Source organism: Giraffa tippelskirchi, chromosome 2 (genome assembly GCF_054371585.1).
Source record: "Giraffa tippelskirchi isolate mGirTip1 chromosome 2, T2T-mGirTip1v1.2.pri, whole genome shotgun sequence".
NCBI lineage: Eukaryota > Metazoa > Chordata > Mammalia > Artiodactyla > Giraffidae > Giraffa > Giraffa tippelskirchi.
The window spans coordinates 61,198,819-61,218,476 of NC_137276.1; the positions used below are offsets into that span (position 1 = coordinate 61,198,819).

A 19,658-nucleotide genomic window follows, 5' to 3' on the forward strand; every position below is an offset into this window, starting at 1 on the left:
AGATCAAACCACAAAGTGGCTTACTTCTGTGAAGAGGGGGTTGATGTTCAGCTAGTCCCAGTAGACAGGTAGATGAACCACACTTCTTGGGTAGGGCTGGGCCCCGGGCCCTCCTCCACCCCTACCGCCACTACTGACATCATTCTTGAGAGCTCTGCTTCCTTCCAGACAAGAGAGCTTCATTCTGAAAACAATGACCCTTTATGGAGAGCTTTCATCCCAGCTTAAGTTCTGAAAAACCAAAGAGCCAATATGTTTGAGCTGGAGAAAGCATCTCTCAAGAATCTGGGAAAACTGCCTGGAGTGGTTTGTATTTAGTGGTAATATCTTCTCCTTTGACTTGTCAGATTGTCTTGCTGCTTTCAGAATGAAACCAGATATAAATAAAGCAAAAAAAAAAAGTGTTTGAGATAGGCTACTGATCACTGGTTTATTTTATTATTATTTTTCAGTTGAGAAGCCTCACAGTTTTCCAAGCATGGTTACGTTATGGTAATATGCTTTGTCATAAATTTACTATATCCTTCTGCTTGTCTATGAAACAGTCTGCTCCTCATCTTTCTAAACTTGGACTGGATACAGAACTTTTAACTTAAAATATCTAACAATATGTCATACGCACCAGAAGATACATGACAGCTATTTCTAAGATACATAATATTATTAATTGTTTTGGAGTGGAATTGAACTGTTATGAATCTAAAAAGTATAAAAATGACATTTAGCCATCAACAGTTCTTGAAACATTATATACACAAAAGAAGAAATACTAACAAGTCCAACAGTACTCATCATTTCAAAATTATACCCTTTGAAGCCAGAATGACATTAAGAGAAACAGAAAGAATGTAAGAACTTAAAAATAAAATTGCAATGCTTGAAAATATTAAGCTTACATTCTGATAAAAATTAAGTGTGAGCTAAATTATTTTTTATGTTTGTGGAACTGTCAAACAATGTGCTGTCTTCTTAAACTATTTAAAGAGCTGTGGCTCAAGTGTGTGGAGAGGATCTGCAGAATACAAACAATGTTGAGCAGAGGAAAAAGCTGATTTACTGCAATTTACTTCAATTCATTTAGAACTGACTGAGAACCTACTGAGTTCATGCTATATTATGTAACATGAAGGATATAATAGAAGATACAGACTCAGATGAGCTTGCAAACTTACTGTGGGGACAACAGAGGTGTATAAAATCTTAAAATAATGAAAAAAATCTTGAATTAAATGCTCAAACGAGAGCTACTAGTAAGTAAGTAAGTAATATACAAGGTTAGAGCAGGAATAACTAAATTTGAGCCACAGGAACTAAGCTCTTGCCCCACTCAACAGCTAGAATTTTAGCTGGATCCTAAAGGTAAAACCATATTTAGAAAGATAAAAAGAAGTCCCAATGGTATTTACAGTAGGAGAGGCAGCTTCAATAGAGGCCTAAAGGCTGAGCAAACAGGGGAGAAGGGTGAACTGAAAGGAGTGAGCCAAACAAAGGCCTGGACCTCAGGTTTCCCTCAGGTCAAAAGCATGGAGAGCATCCATCTGACTCCTCCTTCCAAACTGCTTCTCTCCCTGCTTCTCAGAGCCCCTTCTGACTTGGAATTTAAAGTTCCCAGGGTCCCTTTCTCACTAGACTTGCTTCTCAAACCCAAACAGGAGGGACCCTAATGGGTTCATCATTGTATGAGTCAGAAACTCCCACCCCTGGCTCCCAAGATTGTGCTTATTTTAAGAGCTCATAAATTGGTATTTGTCTTTCTGACTTACTTCATCTAGTATGATTGTCTTAGGTCCATCCACATTGCTGCAAATGGCATTATTTCATTCTTTTTTATGGCTGAGTAGTATTCCACGGTATACATGTACCAAATCTTCTTTATTCATTCATCTGTCAATAGACATTTAGTCTGTTTCCATGTCTTGACTATTGTGAATAGTGCTGCTATGAACATAGGGATGCCTGCATCATTTTGAATTATAGTTCAATTCAGTTCAGTTCAGTTGCTCGGTCGTGTCCGACTCTTTGCGACCCCATGAACCGCAGCATGCCAGGCCTCCCTGTCCATCACCAGTTCCTGGAGTCCACCCAAACCCATGTCCATTGAGTTGGTGATGCCATCCAACCATCTCACCCTCTGTCGTCCCCTTCTCCTCCTGACCTCAATCTTTCCCAGCATCAGGGTCTTTTCAAATGAGTCAGCTCTTCACATCAGGTGGCCAAAGTATTGGAGTTTCAGCTTCAGCATCAGTCCTTCCAGTGAATATTCAGGACTGATTTCCTTTAGGATGGACTGGTTGGATCTCCTTGCAGTCCAAGGGATTCTCAAGAGTCTTCTCCAACACCACAGTTCAAAAGCATCAATTCTGTCTGGGTATATACCTAGGAGTATGACTGCTGGTTCATATGGTAGGTTTATTTTCAGTTTTCTGAGGACCCTCCATACTATTTTCTATAGTGTCTGTACCAACTACATTTCCACCAAGAGTGTAGGACAGTTCCCTTCTCTCCACACCCTCTCCAGCATTTGTTATTTGTAGAATTTTTAATGATGGTTATTCTGAATGGTATGAGGTGGTACCTCACTGTACCTTTTATTTGCATTTCTCTAATTATTAGTGATGTTGATTATCTTTTCATGCACCTGCTGGACATCTGTGTGTCTTCTTTGGAGAAATGTCTGCTAAGGTCTTCTGCCATTTTTCAATTGGCTTGTTTTGTTGTTGTTGTTGAGTTGTATGAATTCTTTGTATATTTTGGAAATTAAGCCCTTGTCTAAAATACAGCACGAATAAACCTATCTTAAAAACACAAACAGACTCCTAGACACAGAGAACAAACTTGTGGTTGCCAAGGAGGAGGGTGGGAGTGAGATGGATAAACTAAGAGTTCGAGGTTGGTAGATGCAAACTATTCCATTGAGAATGGATAAACAACAAGGTCCTAATGTATAGCACAAGGAACTATATTCAATATCCTGTGATAAACCATAATGGAAAAGAATGTATAAAGGAATGTATGTATATGTATAACTGAGTTCCTTTACTGTTCAGCAAGGATTTGCACAACATTGTAAATCAACTATATTTCAGTTAAAAAAAATACAATAAAATTAAAAAGAGCCCATCAAATCAGTCAGAACTGGAAGTGGAAACGCCCTTCACCTACTTGGCATATTACAGCCTTTCCATTGCACCCTCTGTGCTACCCTGAGATCAGTGATTCTCAACCAGGAGGGACTTTGCACCCTAAGGGACAACTGACAATATCTGAAAATGTCTCTGTTTTGTCACAAAGGACAGAAGGGTGTGTTCCTATTATCTAGTGGGTAGAGACCAGGGATGCAGCCAAAATCCATGAAATGAGCAAGGCAGCCACCTACAACAAAGAATTTTCAGCCTACAATATCAATACTGGTGAGATTGTGATGCAATGAATATTAACATTCTCAATATTTTCTGAATATATTTATATTACATGATGGAACACTTTCTTAAACTTGATCCTGACCCATCAATTTCCAGGAGGCTCAGCTCAACTTCCAAGGTGCTTTCAATGGTGAAGTTGCCTGATCCATGCAGCTCTGATGACTCTACTCCACTTGCTCCTACCCCGTAAGTGGAGTACATGGAGGAGAGGGGGTACTCCAGCTATGAAATATGTCCTCCACAAAAGCAAATCATATATTCAGACCTAAACTCAACTAGATACAAACTAGTTTTATATTAACCTAGATATAGGATACTGAAAACCAGTGATGTATTCTGTACACTTTGTGCCTTTCCAAAGCTAGATAACACATTATCCAAGTATTTGCTATTTGAGTACTTTCAGTTTTGAGTTTGCATCAAGAAACAAAAGTCATCATATCTTGAAAAGATTCACTTTGAACTGACCACTTAGAAAACTGGCTCCCACTCAAACATCCCTTTCAAGTAGTATCCATCCTTGATGCTTGTATCAACAGTTTAATCCTGTCTGATGCTCAAAATTTATATAAGGCACTAGTGCAAACCAGCTACAAAATGACATGAAAACTTCTGCAAATAATGTGGAGTTTCACGAACTCAACTGGAGTGATGTCAGAAAAATGCTCAAGTTATACTCAGAATCACTGATTTTACATTCTTAGACCAACTAAAAAAGAGAAAATAAAGAGGAGAACACAACAGGAGTTTTATTAGACTAACTTAAATATCAAATAAAGGCTCATATAAACAACTCTTATGATCAGACAATGAAAGCAAATGTAAAGTAAAAGATGGGCTTCTCAGGTGGCTCAGTGGTAAAGAATCCATCTGCCAATGCAGGAGACACGGGTTTGATCCCTGAGTTGGGAAGATCCCCCAGAGAAGGAAATGGCAACCTACTCCAGTATTCTTGCCTGGGAAATCCCATGAGCAGAAGAGCCTGGAGGACTACAGTCCATGAGGTCACAAAAAAGTCAGACACAACTTAGCAACTAATCAACAACAACAAAGTAAAAGACATATGGGGCAAGTATGTAATTTTATAAGAAAAAAAAATGGGAAAAATTTAATTGTTGAACTTTTTAAGAATTATACCATAGTTGCAACTACATTGTTGCAATTGAAAATATTTTTGATATAAAATATATATACATATATACATAATTTTGAGTTTCAGCTTTTAAGATCAAATTCCAAAATTTCCCTGATATTTGCTATTACATTTTGCTTTCCATTTAAGTTGGTTCACCTTAGGTGATCCTTCTCCAGTATAATTATCTTCATACCACAGGCCTCCTCCGGAAGATCCTGACCATCGGAAGCAAAAGCAGAACTACAAGACAGCCTCAATATCTTTCCCACTCTCACTGTGTTCCTGTACTTGCCTTTCACAGACCTGGCTGATTCTGTATCAAAAGACCTTCTTTACCTCTGACAACCACAATTCAGTTCAGTCGCTCAGTCATGTTCGACTCTTTGCGACCCCATGAATTGCAGCACGCCAGGCCTCTCTGTCCATCACCAACTCCCGGAGTCTACCCAAACCCATGTCCATCGAGTCAGTGATGCCATCCAACCATCTCATCCTCTGTCGTCCCCTTCTTCTCCTGCCCCCAATCCTACCCAGCATTAGGGTCTTTTCCAATGAGTCAACTCTTCGCATGAAGTGGCCAAAGTATTGGAGTTTCAGCTTCAACATCAGTCCTTCCAATGAACACCCAGGATTGATCTCCTTTAGGATGGATTGATTGGATCTCCTTGCAGTCCAAGGGACTCTCAAGAGTCTTCTCCAACACCACAGTTCAAAAGCATCAATTCTTCAGCGCTCAGCTTTCTTCACCGTCCAACTCTCACATCCATACATAACCACTGGAAAAACCATAGCCTTGACTAGACGGACTTTTGTTGACAAAGTAATGTCTCTGCTTTTAAATATGCTATCTAGGTTGGTCATAACCTTCCTTCCAAGGAGTAAGCATCTTTTAATTTCATGGCTGCAGTCACCATCAGGAGTGATTTTGGAGCCCCCAAAAATAAAGTCTGACACTGTTTCCACTGTTTCCCCATCTATTTCCCATGAAGTGATGGGACCAGATGCCATGATCTTAGTTTTCTGAATGTTGAGCTTTAAGCCAACTTTTTCACTCTCCTCTTTCACTTTCATCAAGAGGCTCTTTAGTTCTTCTTCACTTTCTGCCATAAGGGTGGTGTCATCTGCATATCTGAGGTTATTGATATTTCTCCCGGAAATCTTGATTCCAGCTTGGGTTTCTTCCAGCCCAGCGTTTCTCATGATGTACTCTGCATATACGTTAAATAAGCAGGGTGACAATATACAGCCTTGACGTACTCCTTTTCCTATTTGGAACCAGTCTGTTGTTCCATGTCCAGTTCTAACTGTTGCTTCCTGACCTGCATACAGGTTTCTCAAGAGACAGGTCAGATGGTCTGGTATTCCCATCTCTTTCAGAATTTTCCACAGTTTATTGTGATCCACACAGTCAAAGGCTTTGGCATAGTCAATAAAGTGGCAAAAAGTGGAGACTAGAAGGTATAAAGAAAGTCTGAAAGCAGAAGCAACAGGCCCTCCTAGATCTATATACTCAAATCCCATTGCTATTAGAATAAAATTCTAATTTCCAGTCAGAGCTCATCAGACCCTGAGAAATCTGGCCCCTGACCTGCCTCTTCATCTTAAACCTCTTTCAATCTCTTCACTTGGTTATCTCTGGTCCTCAAACTTGCTAAACCTTCTCATATCCTGTGGCCTTCGCATATGTCTGAAATGTTTATCTCCAGTTCTTTCCATCTGATCCACAAGTATCAGTATAAGTGACTTTTCTCATCAGCCTATTCAAAGTACCTTCAATACAGATACTTAGTAGACACTGAAAAACTATTTGTTAAATGGATGAACAATGGATAGATGGATGAACGGGTGAGTAAATAGATGGATGGATAGATGGAGCCAATTTGTGTGGGAGAGTCTTTTGATATCTACTGTCAATAGCCATCATTCCCTAAGGCCATTTTCCAAGCAATTGTTCCTCTCCCTTGGATCATTTGAGATTGAATCAGTGAATCCAGAGCTAGGCAGGAAAGAGCCTGATTAAGGTCGCTGTACCAACCCCCAGGGATGGTTCCCTGTCATCTATTTTCTCATGCTTTGTGTCAAGTCTTGCCTCCAACCCCTCCAATGGCAAGGCTTCCCTTACCTCCCCAGGGATATGTCCATACACTCTCCCCATTGTGAAATCTGTCCTGATTTTCCCAGCCTAAATTCCTCTCTGCTTAACTGCGCCCCATTACTCACAGCTCTCTCCCTTTGGACCACAACAAACAATAGCTCTGGACTCACATTCTCTTCCTGGCTTCCCACAACTTCCCAATTCACTCCCTAACCCTTGATGAAACAGCATGACATGAGACCATGGAGAAGGGTTTACACAAATGTTCAGAATTAGAACTCGGTCAACATGAGTCTTACCTCCCCCACCCATCTCCCTCTCTCATCCATCATTCCCTCCCCCCCTTCCCTTCCCTAGCCTCCACAGAACCAATCTGGCTTTATTTTCCCATTACACAATTCTTTCAAAACATAATCCTATGCTTGAATAGAAACGTCAAGTTTCTGTAAGGCTATACAAGAGTTGTTAGTGATGGCGGCTTCTGGGAAAGGGAAGGTTGTCGGGGGAAAAAAGATTTTTTTGTTGTTGTTGATACCTTTTGCATTTTTCACTGTGCACATATATAACTATTTTTTTCAATTGTGGTATGATATGCATAACAGAAGTTTCCATTTTAACCATCTTTAAATGTAGAGTTCAACCACTACCACCATGGAAACAATGTTTTTCAGTAAATTTTTTAAATTAAATGTTTATAATGCAGCTCTTGATCAAATAGATACACAAGATAAAGAAAATAGGAAAGAAGGTGCTCTGCCTGGCATGAGCCACTGAAAACAAAGATTAATGTCACTTAGCCATTTTTGATGTATTAAAAACTTTAAAATACAGGGTAAGAGACACTTCATAAAAAAAAAAAAAGGAGAAAATAAAATACAAAAAATTTGAAAACTACTGTTACACACACACACACACATTATGTATAATTATGATGGGCCAAAAATAAGCATGTGAGTATTCAGTCAAGTATAGAGAACAGACATCTTAACAAAACAGAATTATGGCTATCGCAGCAGTCTGTGAGAAAAATTATTAGCTTTATTACTCGAAAAGTAGCTTGAATAGGAGTCTTTCAGCTGTTCAATCTTATCATCAGAACACTGCCAATTTTCTCTGCCACAGAGTCTTTCTGTGCAGTGGGTAACTTGTTGCAATTAAGGGATTTTCTCACTTCTTAATAATTCTCAGATTTGGAACGTTTTTCTTGTAAGTAACCATCCAAGTAGTGGTATCACACTCCGCTCCTCTGATATAATTCTGTAACTTGCTGGAAGTGGCAAAGACTGCCACACGTGAAGATGGTGATTTGTGTGTCTCGAGTAGCTGTACTCAAAGTTAAATTTCCCCCATTTGACAGCATGAAGGCTGCAGCAAACCTCTGATTGCAGTTTCTGCAATCAAAACACTCCCTCAAATCCCACAGGTTTCATAGGACATGCACACTTGGCCCGTCCCTGATGAGTTCCAGCTTCCATTAAGTCTGACTTCTCCTCAGAGTAAGTGTTCTTTCAACACTGATATCTCAGGTCTGAATTGCAAGCACTGGCTGGTTCAAGAAAAGCTAGCTATATGAAAAAAAAAAAAAAGGCTGTCTGGGAGACCAGTTATATCTAGTAGTTCAAAAAAATAATCATAACCCTGATTCATTGGAAAATACCTTGATGCTGGGAAAGATTGATGGCAGGAGGAGAAGAGGGCAACAGAGGATGAGATGGTTGGATGGTATCACCAACTCAATGGACATGAGTTTGAGCAAACTCTGGGAGATAGTGAAGGACAAGGGAGCCTAGCGTGCTGCAGTTCATGGGGTCACAAAGAGTCTGACGTGACTTAGTGACTAAACAACAAAAGCATTTTTAGTTTGCAACTCACAATTATACCTACATATTTATTCCAAATCTCCCTCTCCCTCCAACCCTGATCACACACACACACACACACACACACACACACACACACACACACACCCCATTGCATTTTACTATATAACACAGCTGCTTTTGACACTAAAGAACCCCAAAGAGCTACTTGGCTATCAGAGTCGACACTCTGACATAATGGTAGACTTTTCTAGGTTCAGTGAGGTTTACTTAATGTAACAGAAGCTGAGACTGAGGGACTACAATCTAAGAATAGGGACAAAGCAGAGAAATATCTGTGTCTGACTTTAGCTCACGACTCTGAAAAACGGTACATGAACAGAAATGAAAATTAACAGATGTCAGGAGTAACCCACTGGAGTAAGATCTGGAATATTTACATTCAAATACAAACTTCAGTGTTTACCAGCTGAATATCTTCAGTATATTTCAATCTGGTGGTTCCCTTACTTGTATAATGGGGTGATTATTATCCACCCAAAGTACAAGGTTCTTAAGGGATAAAATCATTATAAAGCATAGCAGAGAAATTACTAAGGCTATTCGTACAATAATTTGCCCCTTTTCTGTCCTTTAGGGGCCCCACCTATAAAGTATAGCAATGGGAGAAAATGAGCTGCCCAATACTGATATCCATTCAGCCTCTAGGCCATTAGGGGCTGAATGAGATTCCTATCACTGGGGTACCAAACAACTTGACTTGTCGTTGACTTCCAACGACAGAAATCTATTCTCCCACAGTTCTGGAGACAAAAAGTCTGAAATCAGTGCCATTGGGCCTGATCAAGATTTCAGCTGGGCCACACTCCCTCCAGAAGCTCTCAGGGAGAACCTGTTCCATGCCCCTTACAGCTTCTGACACCTGCCAGCACTCCCTGGCTTGCAGCCACCTCCTCTAATCTCCAAGGCCAGTATCTTTGTCTCTGTTCTGCCTTCACATCACCTTCTCTGTGTATGGATCAAATATCTTTCTGCCCCTCCCCCTCATAAGGATGGTGTTGGTGGTTTAGTTGCTAAGTCGTATCCAACTGTTTGCAATCCCATGGACTGTAGCCCTCCAGGCTCTCTGTCCATGGGATTCCCCAGGCAAGAATACTTGAATGGGTTGCCATTTCCTCCTCCAGGGGATCTTCCTGACCCTGGGACCGAACCTGTATCTCCTGCTTGGCAGGCGGATTCAGGGAAGTCCCTCATAGGATATATGTGATTCAATTTACAACCTATTCAGATAACCCAGGATATAATCTCCCCATCTCAAGCACCTGAACTTAATGCCATGTAAGGTAATGCTTACAAGTTCAAGAGACTAAAATTTCACATCTTGGGGAAGGACATTTTAAAGTCTACCGGAGGTACCAAAAACACAAAGGACAAATAGATCAGGAAAAGAAGCTTCTTAAAAATTTGAATTATTCCTTGAAGTAGAAATCATAATAATTCATACCCTAATTTATACTGAGGTATTAATAAATGTTATCAGTATTCTGGGCAGCATTAAGACAGAGTCATTAAATGGACATGAATTTGGTTTAAGAAATCAAAACATAAAGGTGAGCCAAGCAGAGGACCCTAGCAGGTGCATGAAAGTCAGGTACAGGCATTAGAAAAGGATCTGAACCCCAGGAAGGGGCTCAAAACAAAACACAGACAAACCTCCCTCTTATTTTCTACCTTAGCTAAGAGCCATCCTACATATAAGCCACAAGGGAAATGAGAAACCCTGACTACCAAACATGGATCTGCGAATTCATTCTTTCATTCCTTGCAACAAATGCTTATCAAGCAAATGTTATGTACAGGATGCTACCCACAGCACTGGGGATCAAGCAGCCAAGAGAGTGGATAAAAGTTCTTCCTCTTGTGAGAGCCACATCCTCATGAGAATGAAGTCAATTCAGTGCAGCAACTGTTTACAGAGGACCTACTATGTGGCAGATACTTGGGTGCACGTACCCAAATTGATTCCTGAACTTCCTTTGCAAAACAAAGTTGGTGATTTTTCTAAGAAAGTGGCCTGTACTGTTTGAGGTAGACAGTCAAGCCTCCCAACGATCTATCCGGTGAAGGTCAAAGCAGAAGCCCAGAGCACGTGGACAAGCCGTTTTTCAGGATATGGCGTAGCACCTAGAGCCACCACTATCTACCTCCTCACCTTGTCAGCCTCACATAACGGATTCTGAGAGCTCCTCCTGTCTCTCTGATTACACACTCCATGCTTCCCACAGGAGAGCTGCATGATGAAGTGGTATTCCATCTTCTCTGCTGGGTCATGTCAGGCTCAGCATCACCACACCGAGTGGGCACCCCAGTGGCTGGAGGGGAGCCATTCTGAGCACGTGAAGAATGGGGATGCAGGGGCTGGAGAGGAGAGGGGAAGGTGGCTCCTTTTCATTCTGCATGTGAGCTTCTCTGGGTCCCATAAATTCTTCTACCCTGTATATTTCACTCAGCTGTCTAAATGAGGTTTGCTCATACAGCCACCACTGTGCAGAATCAATCACGACCTTCTGCACAGAATGTTAATTGTGTGCCTCTCAAAAAGAAAAAAAATAAAGCATACTGCAGAGGTCTTAGAAGAAATTCAAAATCTGTTTTGTTTTGCTTTTAATTCACCATACTTTTTAAACTGCTATGTGAAGTAAATAGTCACAGTCCCAGGCGTGATCCAGCTGCAATCCAGGTGCCTTTTTCAAGGCTGGGGAGAGGAATATTAAGAAACCTCTTCCCACTCCCATCAATTGTTCTACACAACACTTCCCGAGTCAGCTGCCGGGCTGTCTGGCCGGGCTGTCTGAATAAAGAAGCTCTGAGCCCTCCCAGGAACGAGTGTTCTGGTTAACTCCACACAAAATGGCCCATTCAAATTAACCTGGGCTGCAAATCTTTGTTTGTATCTGGCAGGGGTTGACTCATCTGAGAGGCAGAAAAGGAAAAGAAAAACAACAGAATCATCTCCTCTGCTTCCTTATACCACAAAGCAGTCACTATGTGAGGCTGCCTATCACCAAAGTGAAATTCACTAGGTGAGAGGCAGCTGAAAAAGTCTTTACCGAGTCACCATCTAAGTGCCTACAAATCAGTCATGTCTGTTTCAGGGAATCTTATTTTTTATTCTGTAGAGGTCACATTATTAAACTACAGATCATGATATCATGTGCTTAGAGAGGGCAGAGATGCTTTGAACACACACACACACACACACACACAGACACCTCTTTGCAGGGCGGGCAAAGAGCTGACTCCACAGCTAGAGACTTCAAGGATCCCATTGTTTTCAAAAAGGCCGGATGGACACTGTGACAAGCATTCTGCCTTCCACCACCAATTTTGGGAACATGTGAAAAATACGGTATGCTGCTTGCTGGTATGTGGTCCAAGATGACTCATAAATCTTCCTTTATCTCCTTCGTGGTGTTAGCAGAAAAGGATGAGTTGCTTTTTTCCATCTCATTCTCCCGTCTATCTGTCTGTTAGCCGTGCCCTTGAGCAAAGATTACTGATGCCCTGCCTTTGATATATGACACATCACCCACAGCAGCTTTTCATCAAGTGAATTAACCTGGAAAAATGCAAACCCACCTGCCAGTTGCTTCCAAACTTTGCACAATTCCTTTGTGTACTTCCTCTCTAGCATGCATCAGGCAGGAAAGCAGCAAGGGCAAGCTCAAGAAATATGGAAAATTAAGAGAATCTAAACTGGGGGCTCTGGGAAATAGTTCACTGGCTGGAGTCGGCTGCTTTTGCATAAGCACTTTCAGAAGAGGTTTAAGTGAAAAGTGCCAGCTTAAGCCACACTTCAGAATGCTTTGCACCTGAGCTGGAAAATGCCATTTTTCCCCAGTCATTTTCCCCCTGTGTGGCTGGAATAATGACAAGAGCCTTGGCAGTCGCTGATGACATGGTTACAGAAACTATTTGGTGATTTCTAATCAATAATCGAGACAGGCTGAGGAGGAGCCTAGAGCAGGAAGGAGTAAGCAGACTGAAGAAAGAGAGGAAGAAAATGAGAGGCTAAACCAGGCAGGAGCAAAACTGAAGAACAGTAGGGAAAGCAAGGCTGAAATGAATCTGGATTCTTCTGCCAGCCCCTTGCACAACAACTCTATGAAGCCAGATTAATCGACATTTGGTTTTGGAAGGCTCCAAATTACTATGAAAGAGTAAAGGTAGGCAGCAACTTTGATACCTCACAGTAATTCTCAGTCCACATGTTCAAGCAGAAGGCACTTTGGAAAGCATCAAGTCAGCACCTTTGCACCTTCAGCTAGAGAGAGCTGAGGTTCAGAGAGGACCACAGCCATCCAGGGTCACACAGCCAAGCAAGGTGGGACTAAGGTTGGAATTCAAGCTCCCCAATTCCAATGCTCTATCCAATGCAACACACTCCTCCCAACCAGGCTTCAGGTTCCTCCCTCAACTCAGCCCACCCTCCCCCCCAAAAATAAACATTTATACTGACTTGAAATTGGATAGAACTTGCTGCATGGGGGAATAAGAAAGATTTCTTATTTTAGCTCTATTATACTAGACTGGGTATCTCTTGTTTATCCAGGTAGTAAACATTTTCCTCAGTCTCATCTTTGATTCTGATAATAAAGCAGCTATTCTTTTCAAGGCAACACCTACCATGTGTGACTATTTGAAGGGTTGTGATGAGAGAGATGTTCCCAAAATGTATTAAGAAAACTAAATACAAAACTAGCAATCATGATTTTTTTGCCCATACTCTAATTTTAAGGGAAAGCTACAAAGACTGAGTTCGTCTTTTTTAAAGGGCATTATTAAAAATCTGTCTTTGGATAGTCCTGACTCAGTATACAGGCAGCCCAATCTTCTAGATGAACATTTATATTTCTGGCCAATATGAACAGATTTTTTGAAATGGTTCTGAAATCTTTCATTGTCAAGGGAAGATTAAATTTTATTATCCACTATACTTTCTAAGGAAACAAAGGTCATTGCCGGATTTTAGAAAAACTTCTCACAAATAAAACCTGAAGTGAAAGTGGTATCTTGTAGGTGTTGGTTAGTCAGAAAATTAAATTATCCAAGACACCCTGTTTCCTGGGCATTCTGACAAAATTTGAAAATTTAAATAAGAATGGGATAATGTATGCATACCCATCAGCTGATTGAAGTCAAATAGATGGTAATTCCTTCAGGGAGTCAGATTCTTTGCTGGTAGGAAGAAATGAGGTGTCCCTTCTTCCTGGTCAAATTAACACTGCCCATAAAACGGAGCCTCTCTGGCAAAGACAGTGGTAGAAAGTCAATGAACAGGTTACATTGGAGTTTTTGATAAATCTGATCATAGTTGAGATTATACACAGTTATCCATACAATAATAATAACATATAACACTTATTGAGGGTTTACTATGTACTGTGTATTCTAATAACTTCATCTGTGTTGCCTTATTTAATATCCCCACATTGCTGTAAGACAGATATTCTTACTAAGCCCATTTTACAGATAAGGAAATTGTAGCTCAGAGAAGTTTGTACTTTGTTCAAGCATAGCAGCTGGTAACTGCGGGAGCCAAGATTCAAATCCAGGTGATCCGGCTCCAAAGCCAATAACATTTTACAAAATGAATGTGACCCAGGCCTCTGTGTTAACACCCCAATCAAGAACCCAGGCACTGCACATCTTTATTAAACATGACTCTGACACTTACCTAGTGACTAAAAAGAACACCTAAGCCCTTGTGCCATTACTATACCCTATTCACCTACTGCTCTTTGAGAAGCAAAACTTTGATATCCTTCAAAAAGGTATGCCAAAACCTCGGGGAAATAATTTTTTAGGCTACATTTTCCTAACACACTTCTTTCTCAGATAGTCCTCCATTTCATATTGCAATAAATTATACATACCATCAAATTTACAATCATAACCATTCTGAAATGTACAGTTCAGTGGCATTAAATATGTTCACACTGTTTTCAACTATGACCACTGTTCATTTTCAGAACTTTTTTATCATCTCCAACAAAAACTCTGTCCCCATTAAACAATAACTCCCCATTCTCACTCTCCCAACCAGTGGTAACCATTGTTCCGCTTTCTGTCTCTATGAATGCCACTGCTCTAGGTACCTCATATAAATGACATCATACAACATTTGTCCTCTTGAATCTGGCTTCTTTCACTTAGAATATGTTCAAGGTTCATCCACACTGTAACAAGTATCAGAACTTTCTTCCTTTTAATGGCTGAGTAGTATTCCACTCTGTGTACATGCCACATTTTATCATTTCATCAGACAGACATATGGATTGTTTCTACCTTTTAACTATTGTGAATAAGGCTGCTATGAACATGCGTGTATAAGCATCTGTTCTTGTCCTTGTTTTCAACTTTGGGGGATATATACTTAGAAGTGGAATTGCTAGATCATATAGTAATCCTATCTTTAACTTTTTGAGGAATGCTTCTTTAACTTCTAAATACTGTTTGAACATACCTAAATAGTGAGCTCCAAACACACAAAAGCCTTGCACATTTATGTATATCTGATTCACTTCTCTGTACACATGAAACTAACACACATTGTAAATGAACTATATTTCAATAATTAAAAAAAAAAAATAATAATTTAAAAATTGGATCCTTAGGTCTAGAGCAATAAGTTTTCTCACTGAATTCTCAATGACTATTTTTATAAATGAATGAATGATCAAATCAAACTCTAGTTCTCCAGAGTGAGGGACAAGATAGCACATAACTCCTCATAGAGCCTACAGTACAACTCAAGTCTACACAACTTCCCCGACCCCTGATTTTTCTCTATCACCAATAAACACCCAGGAACATGTTTACCTTGATACCAAAGAACATTAAAATAGTACAAAAGCCAGCAAGAAAAGGGGTGGGGAAAACTCAGTAAAGCATTATCTGTAGATGGAAAGATTCACTGATGGACCTGAGGTCTTTACCCACCACCCTCATCCTTCTATATCTACCCATCAGCAGTGAGGAGTGAGAGCGTGAGTGTGAAGTCACTCAGTCGTGTCTGACTCTTTGTGACCCCATGGACTATGGCCCACCAGGCTCCTCCATCCATGGAATTTTCCAGGCAAGAGTACTGGAGTGGGTTGCCATTTCCTTCTCCAGGGGAGTGAGAAACCATGCTAAGCTATTATAAAATATGGGGACAGGCCAGAGAAGGATGATGGTGGTGATGGGAGGCTTTGCTTCCACCGCTATTTGAATATCAATACCTCTTTTAGTTCATTAATTCATCAAGAGGGTATTTTCAACACATTAAATTCAATTTCAAAAAAGAATGAGCTGACACAGTCAAATACACATGACCAAAATCCATAGTGCACTTCCCCGGCTGCCCTTTCCAGCCACTCTCAGTCCTGTTCTGGGGTCTGGGCATCCATTACTCTGGGCTAATTGGCAGGCCTGATGGAGGAAGGGGAAACTCCAGGCCACCGTCTGGGCTTTTCATTACTTAAGTGCATTCTGACTTGAACTATATTAATGGGGCTCCAAATTTTAACTATTGACGGCTTTCAATAGGAATTTACATTTCTGTCCTCCTGGGACCACCAATCACTAAATTCTCACCTGTAGTGAAGACAGCCACAAGAGAGAATTGGTTTCAATGACGGAAAGCGGTGATAATATATGCGCTGCAACTTCCCACAAGCAAATACACATAATTATCTTTTCCCCCCTCTTTCTACATTAAATTTTCAACTCTTTACTACATCTTTTAATGAAAGCAGTGACTGAAAAATATAAACATGGATACATAATTCCCAATGAATTGGTCTAAGTGTAACTTGTAAAAACTGGATTAATGGTACAAAGCATGTACTTTATAAAAATAGCCTGTAGAAAAAAGCATTAAGCAATTACAACTCCAGCTCTGAAGGCTCCAATATTATAGGGTAATATTTCCTTAATGTTAGACTTCATTAACCCTAAGATAATCTCTCATAAATTTTGCTTATTTTTAAGGAGAAAAAAATAAATTATGTTTATTAAACTACTGAATATGTTTATGAAAACAAGACATAATCTAGTGCCATAAACTTCTTGTCTTTATCTGAATGATCAAGGAGCTCATAAATAAAATATCACATAACAAAGTGAGTGTTAAAATTCATTACCGTAATAGCTATGTTCATGATCTATTTCATTAACATTCCTCCTCTCCTTGGATAAATGGGCTTCTTAGCCTACTAGAGGAAAGCCATTTACAAGACAAAATACTAAGCCGCTTTTTCTCATTTTCCCTTATCTCTTCTATTCCTAACTTTCTAAATTAATTCTTCTCTTAAATCTTATTGTTCCTTCCAGTGTAACTCACAGCACATTAGAGAGAGTGGAGAGAAATAGAAGCAAAGAAATGGGTCTACAGAGTATAAGTTAATTAGGGATCTAAGTGACTGGTGATGAGATTTGATGACATGGAGCCCCAAAGTGAATTTAGAAGCTTATCTTCTTAAAATATTTGAGAATAAAATACAAATAATAGAACCGCAAGAAATATTCAGTATACCAAGGAATCTACACAAGCTTAATAACTAAACTCCATTTCCTGTTTAAACTATATATTGCAGCTTCCATGAACAGGATTTGCTAACCTTTATCTTCAGTGATTTTGCTGGTAATTTTATTTTTATAGATGTGTGTATATACAAATACTCAGAGAGAAAGGTGAGAGCTTTCCTGTGAGTTACCAAAAACAGATAGATGTGCATAGATGGGACCCTAAACCCACAGGTGAAGTGTACCAACACCTGTCACCAAGTGGACTTCCCAGCTAAGGAAACGGACTGCAAAGCAACAACGACAGTGGTTCTATGTCCTCCCCTGGTCATTTGTTTCATCTTAATTCAACAGAGTCCTAGGCTGCAGCATCCTCTACCCAGATAATAACCAGAGGATGCTGTTTATGATAATGGCAGAAATTAAAACAGAATTTTACAACCACTGAGCTGAAAGAAGGCAAAAATCCCCACACGAATATTAAACAGTGTAAATAGAAAAGAATCCACTCATTTTTATTCCCAACTACCTACCAATTTATCTGGCACTGACTCAGAGTAAAGACCACATTCACAAAATGCTACACGTATGTAGAGAGTAAAATGAATGCTTGAACTCAACAAGCATTTATGGAGGGCTTTTCCCTGTATACAAGGGAAACGAGGCACATGGGGAAGAGGAAGGTGGACATATGCCCTCAAGAAGCTTTCTTTTGGTTGGACACAGTCTGGTAGTTGATGCATCCCCAAGCGACAGGGGGCGGTCAGTGCTGGACTAGAAGGATCACGGTGAAGGGAGTAAGCAGTGCTGGGCAGGCTCCAACCAGGGCTTTCAGAATGAGATGACACTGAGCTGGGGCTTCAAGAGCAGGTGAGATTTTGGTTGTCCTAGAAGGGATCCAAGTGAGAGGAACTGCCTGGACCAGCTTCCTCACAGCAGGCAAGAGACTGGACATGAGACTTCAGTTTCCAACTCCACCTACAGATCAAGCACCAGGAAGTAGTCCTAACGGGCCCTTCCAGAGAGGCTGAGAGCATTCACATAGGAGAGAGAAGAGCAAGTCCCAGGACCCCTGACACTCTCACACCCTTTCCCCTTAAAATGGGATGTGTGGTCCCCAAAGTATTTTCTGTGGTAGACATCCACACCAGGGCTCAATAAGAAAATTATCTTCAAAAAGAGATCCACAAACTTAGGTCTGAGTAAAGTGCCCTGTCTTACATAAACAGCTCACAATTACAGAGCACTTCCCATGTCTCAGGCGCTGCTCTAAGGACTCTACACCCCACATTAACTCATTTAATCCCCCAAACAGCTCTACTATTATCTCCATTGCACACATAAAAAACAGAAGTAAAAGAGAAGTTAAGTGGCTTGCCCAAGGTCACATAGCTAATAAGCAGCAAGGCAGGGATATAAATGCAAGGGGACTGATGCCAGAACCCCAACTCCTAACAGCCACATGGGGCAGAGATTACTGTGTGCTCATCCCAATTCAGTTACTCTACATCCTGGGCATGAAACTGAACTACATTTCCTAGCCTCCCTGCGTATGACTGAGTTCCAGCCAACAGAAGGTGGGAAGTGACATATGCCTCCTCCAAGCCTGGCCCACCAAAACTTCCCAGAGAGTCCCTTCTACATTTCCCCTCTTCCTCTGGGTGCTGACTGGTGAAAAGCCTCCAGCAGAGAATTCTAAGGCCCCAGTCATGGGGAGAAGGGAGTCAGAAGGAAGCGGGAAAGGACAGAAAGTGTCTGGGTCCCTGAGTCACTGTGTGGAACACAACCTCTCTCCATCCCAAAAATCAGTTGGATTTTATGTCAGTGATAAATCCGTTTCTATTGTGTTAAGCCCTGGAATTATGGTTACAGCAGTTGCCTGCCCTGAAAAATACATGACACCAATCTGCCTGCTGAATCATCCCTCTGGCCTCAGCCTCTAAATGATTGAAAAATAGGTTTCAGAGTCATTGCCAAGAATGTGGCAGTCTAGCAAAGAAGAGTCTAGACTCAATTGAACCAGAGTTGAAATCAGGTCCTGCCTTTACTAGCTCTGTCACCTGGGGCCAGTTACTAAACATTTCTGTGCCATGGAGTCCTAGATATAAGTACTAAATAATTCTAGTGAGATTTAAGGGAAAACATTTGTAAAGTACTTAGAACAGTGATGAGCACATAGACAACACCAGATACTACTATTCTCCTTATTCTGTTAAGTCTTTTACAAAAGAATGCCTGTATCAGGATTATGTTTGGAACAAAAACAAAACTGTAAATTATCATTGGCCTAAACAAGATACAAGTTTATCTCTCTTGCATAAAAGAAGTCCAAAGGTACATAAAAGACGTCCAAAAGTATGCCAGTCCAGGGCTGGCACGGAAGCTCCAAAAGGTCATCAGAGACACAAGTTCCTTCCAATTCTATGCTCTTCCATCCCCAGCATGCGGCCCTAGTCCTCATGATCCAACAGAAATGCTGGTGTTCCAGTCATTACAACCAGTTCCATGCAGCAGAATGGGGGAAAACAAAAAAGAAACACCTATCCCATTTAAAACAACTCTCTGGAAGTTCCCCATAATATTTTCATATGGCCACACCTATGTCCTAGCTGCAAGGG

At 40.7% G+C, this 19,658-nt stretch overlaps 1 protein-coding gene across 18 annotated transcripts in view; it reads right to left on the reverse strand.

The window, feature by feature from the left end:
* LRMDA (leucine rich melanocyte differentiation associated) overlaps positions 1-19,658 on the reverse strand; it is a 1,316,989-nt gene that overhangs the window by 959,384 nt on the left and 337,947 nt on the right. For 7 of the 18 annotated variants that reach the window (XM_081564482.1, XM_081564462.1, XM_081564387.1 and 4 more), the window contains exon 3: positions 13,654-13,778. The exons of the other annotated variants lie outside the window; for them this stretch is intronic. In XM_081564482.1, coding sequence (XP_081420608.1) covers positions 13,654-13,657 — 4 coding nt within the window. In that variant the 5' untranslated portion in view covers positions 13,658-13,778. The remainder of the gene's footprint in view (positions 1-13,653; positions 13,779-19,658) is intronic. 18 annotated transcript variants of the gene reach the window in all.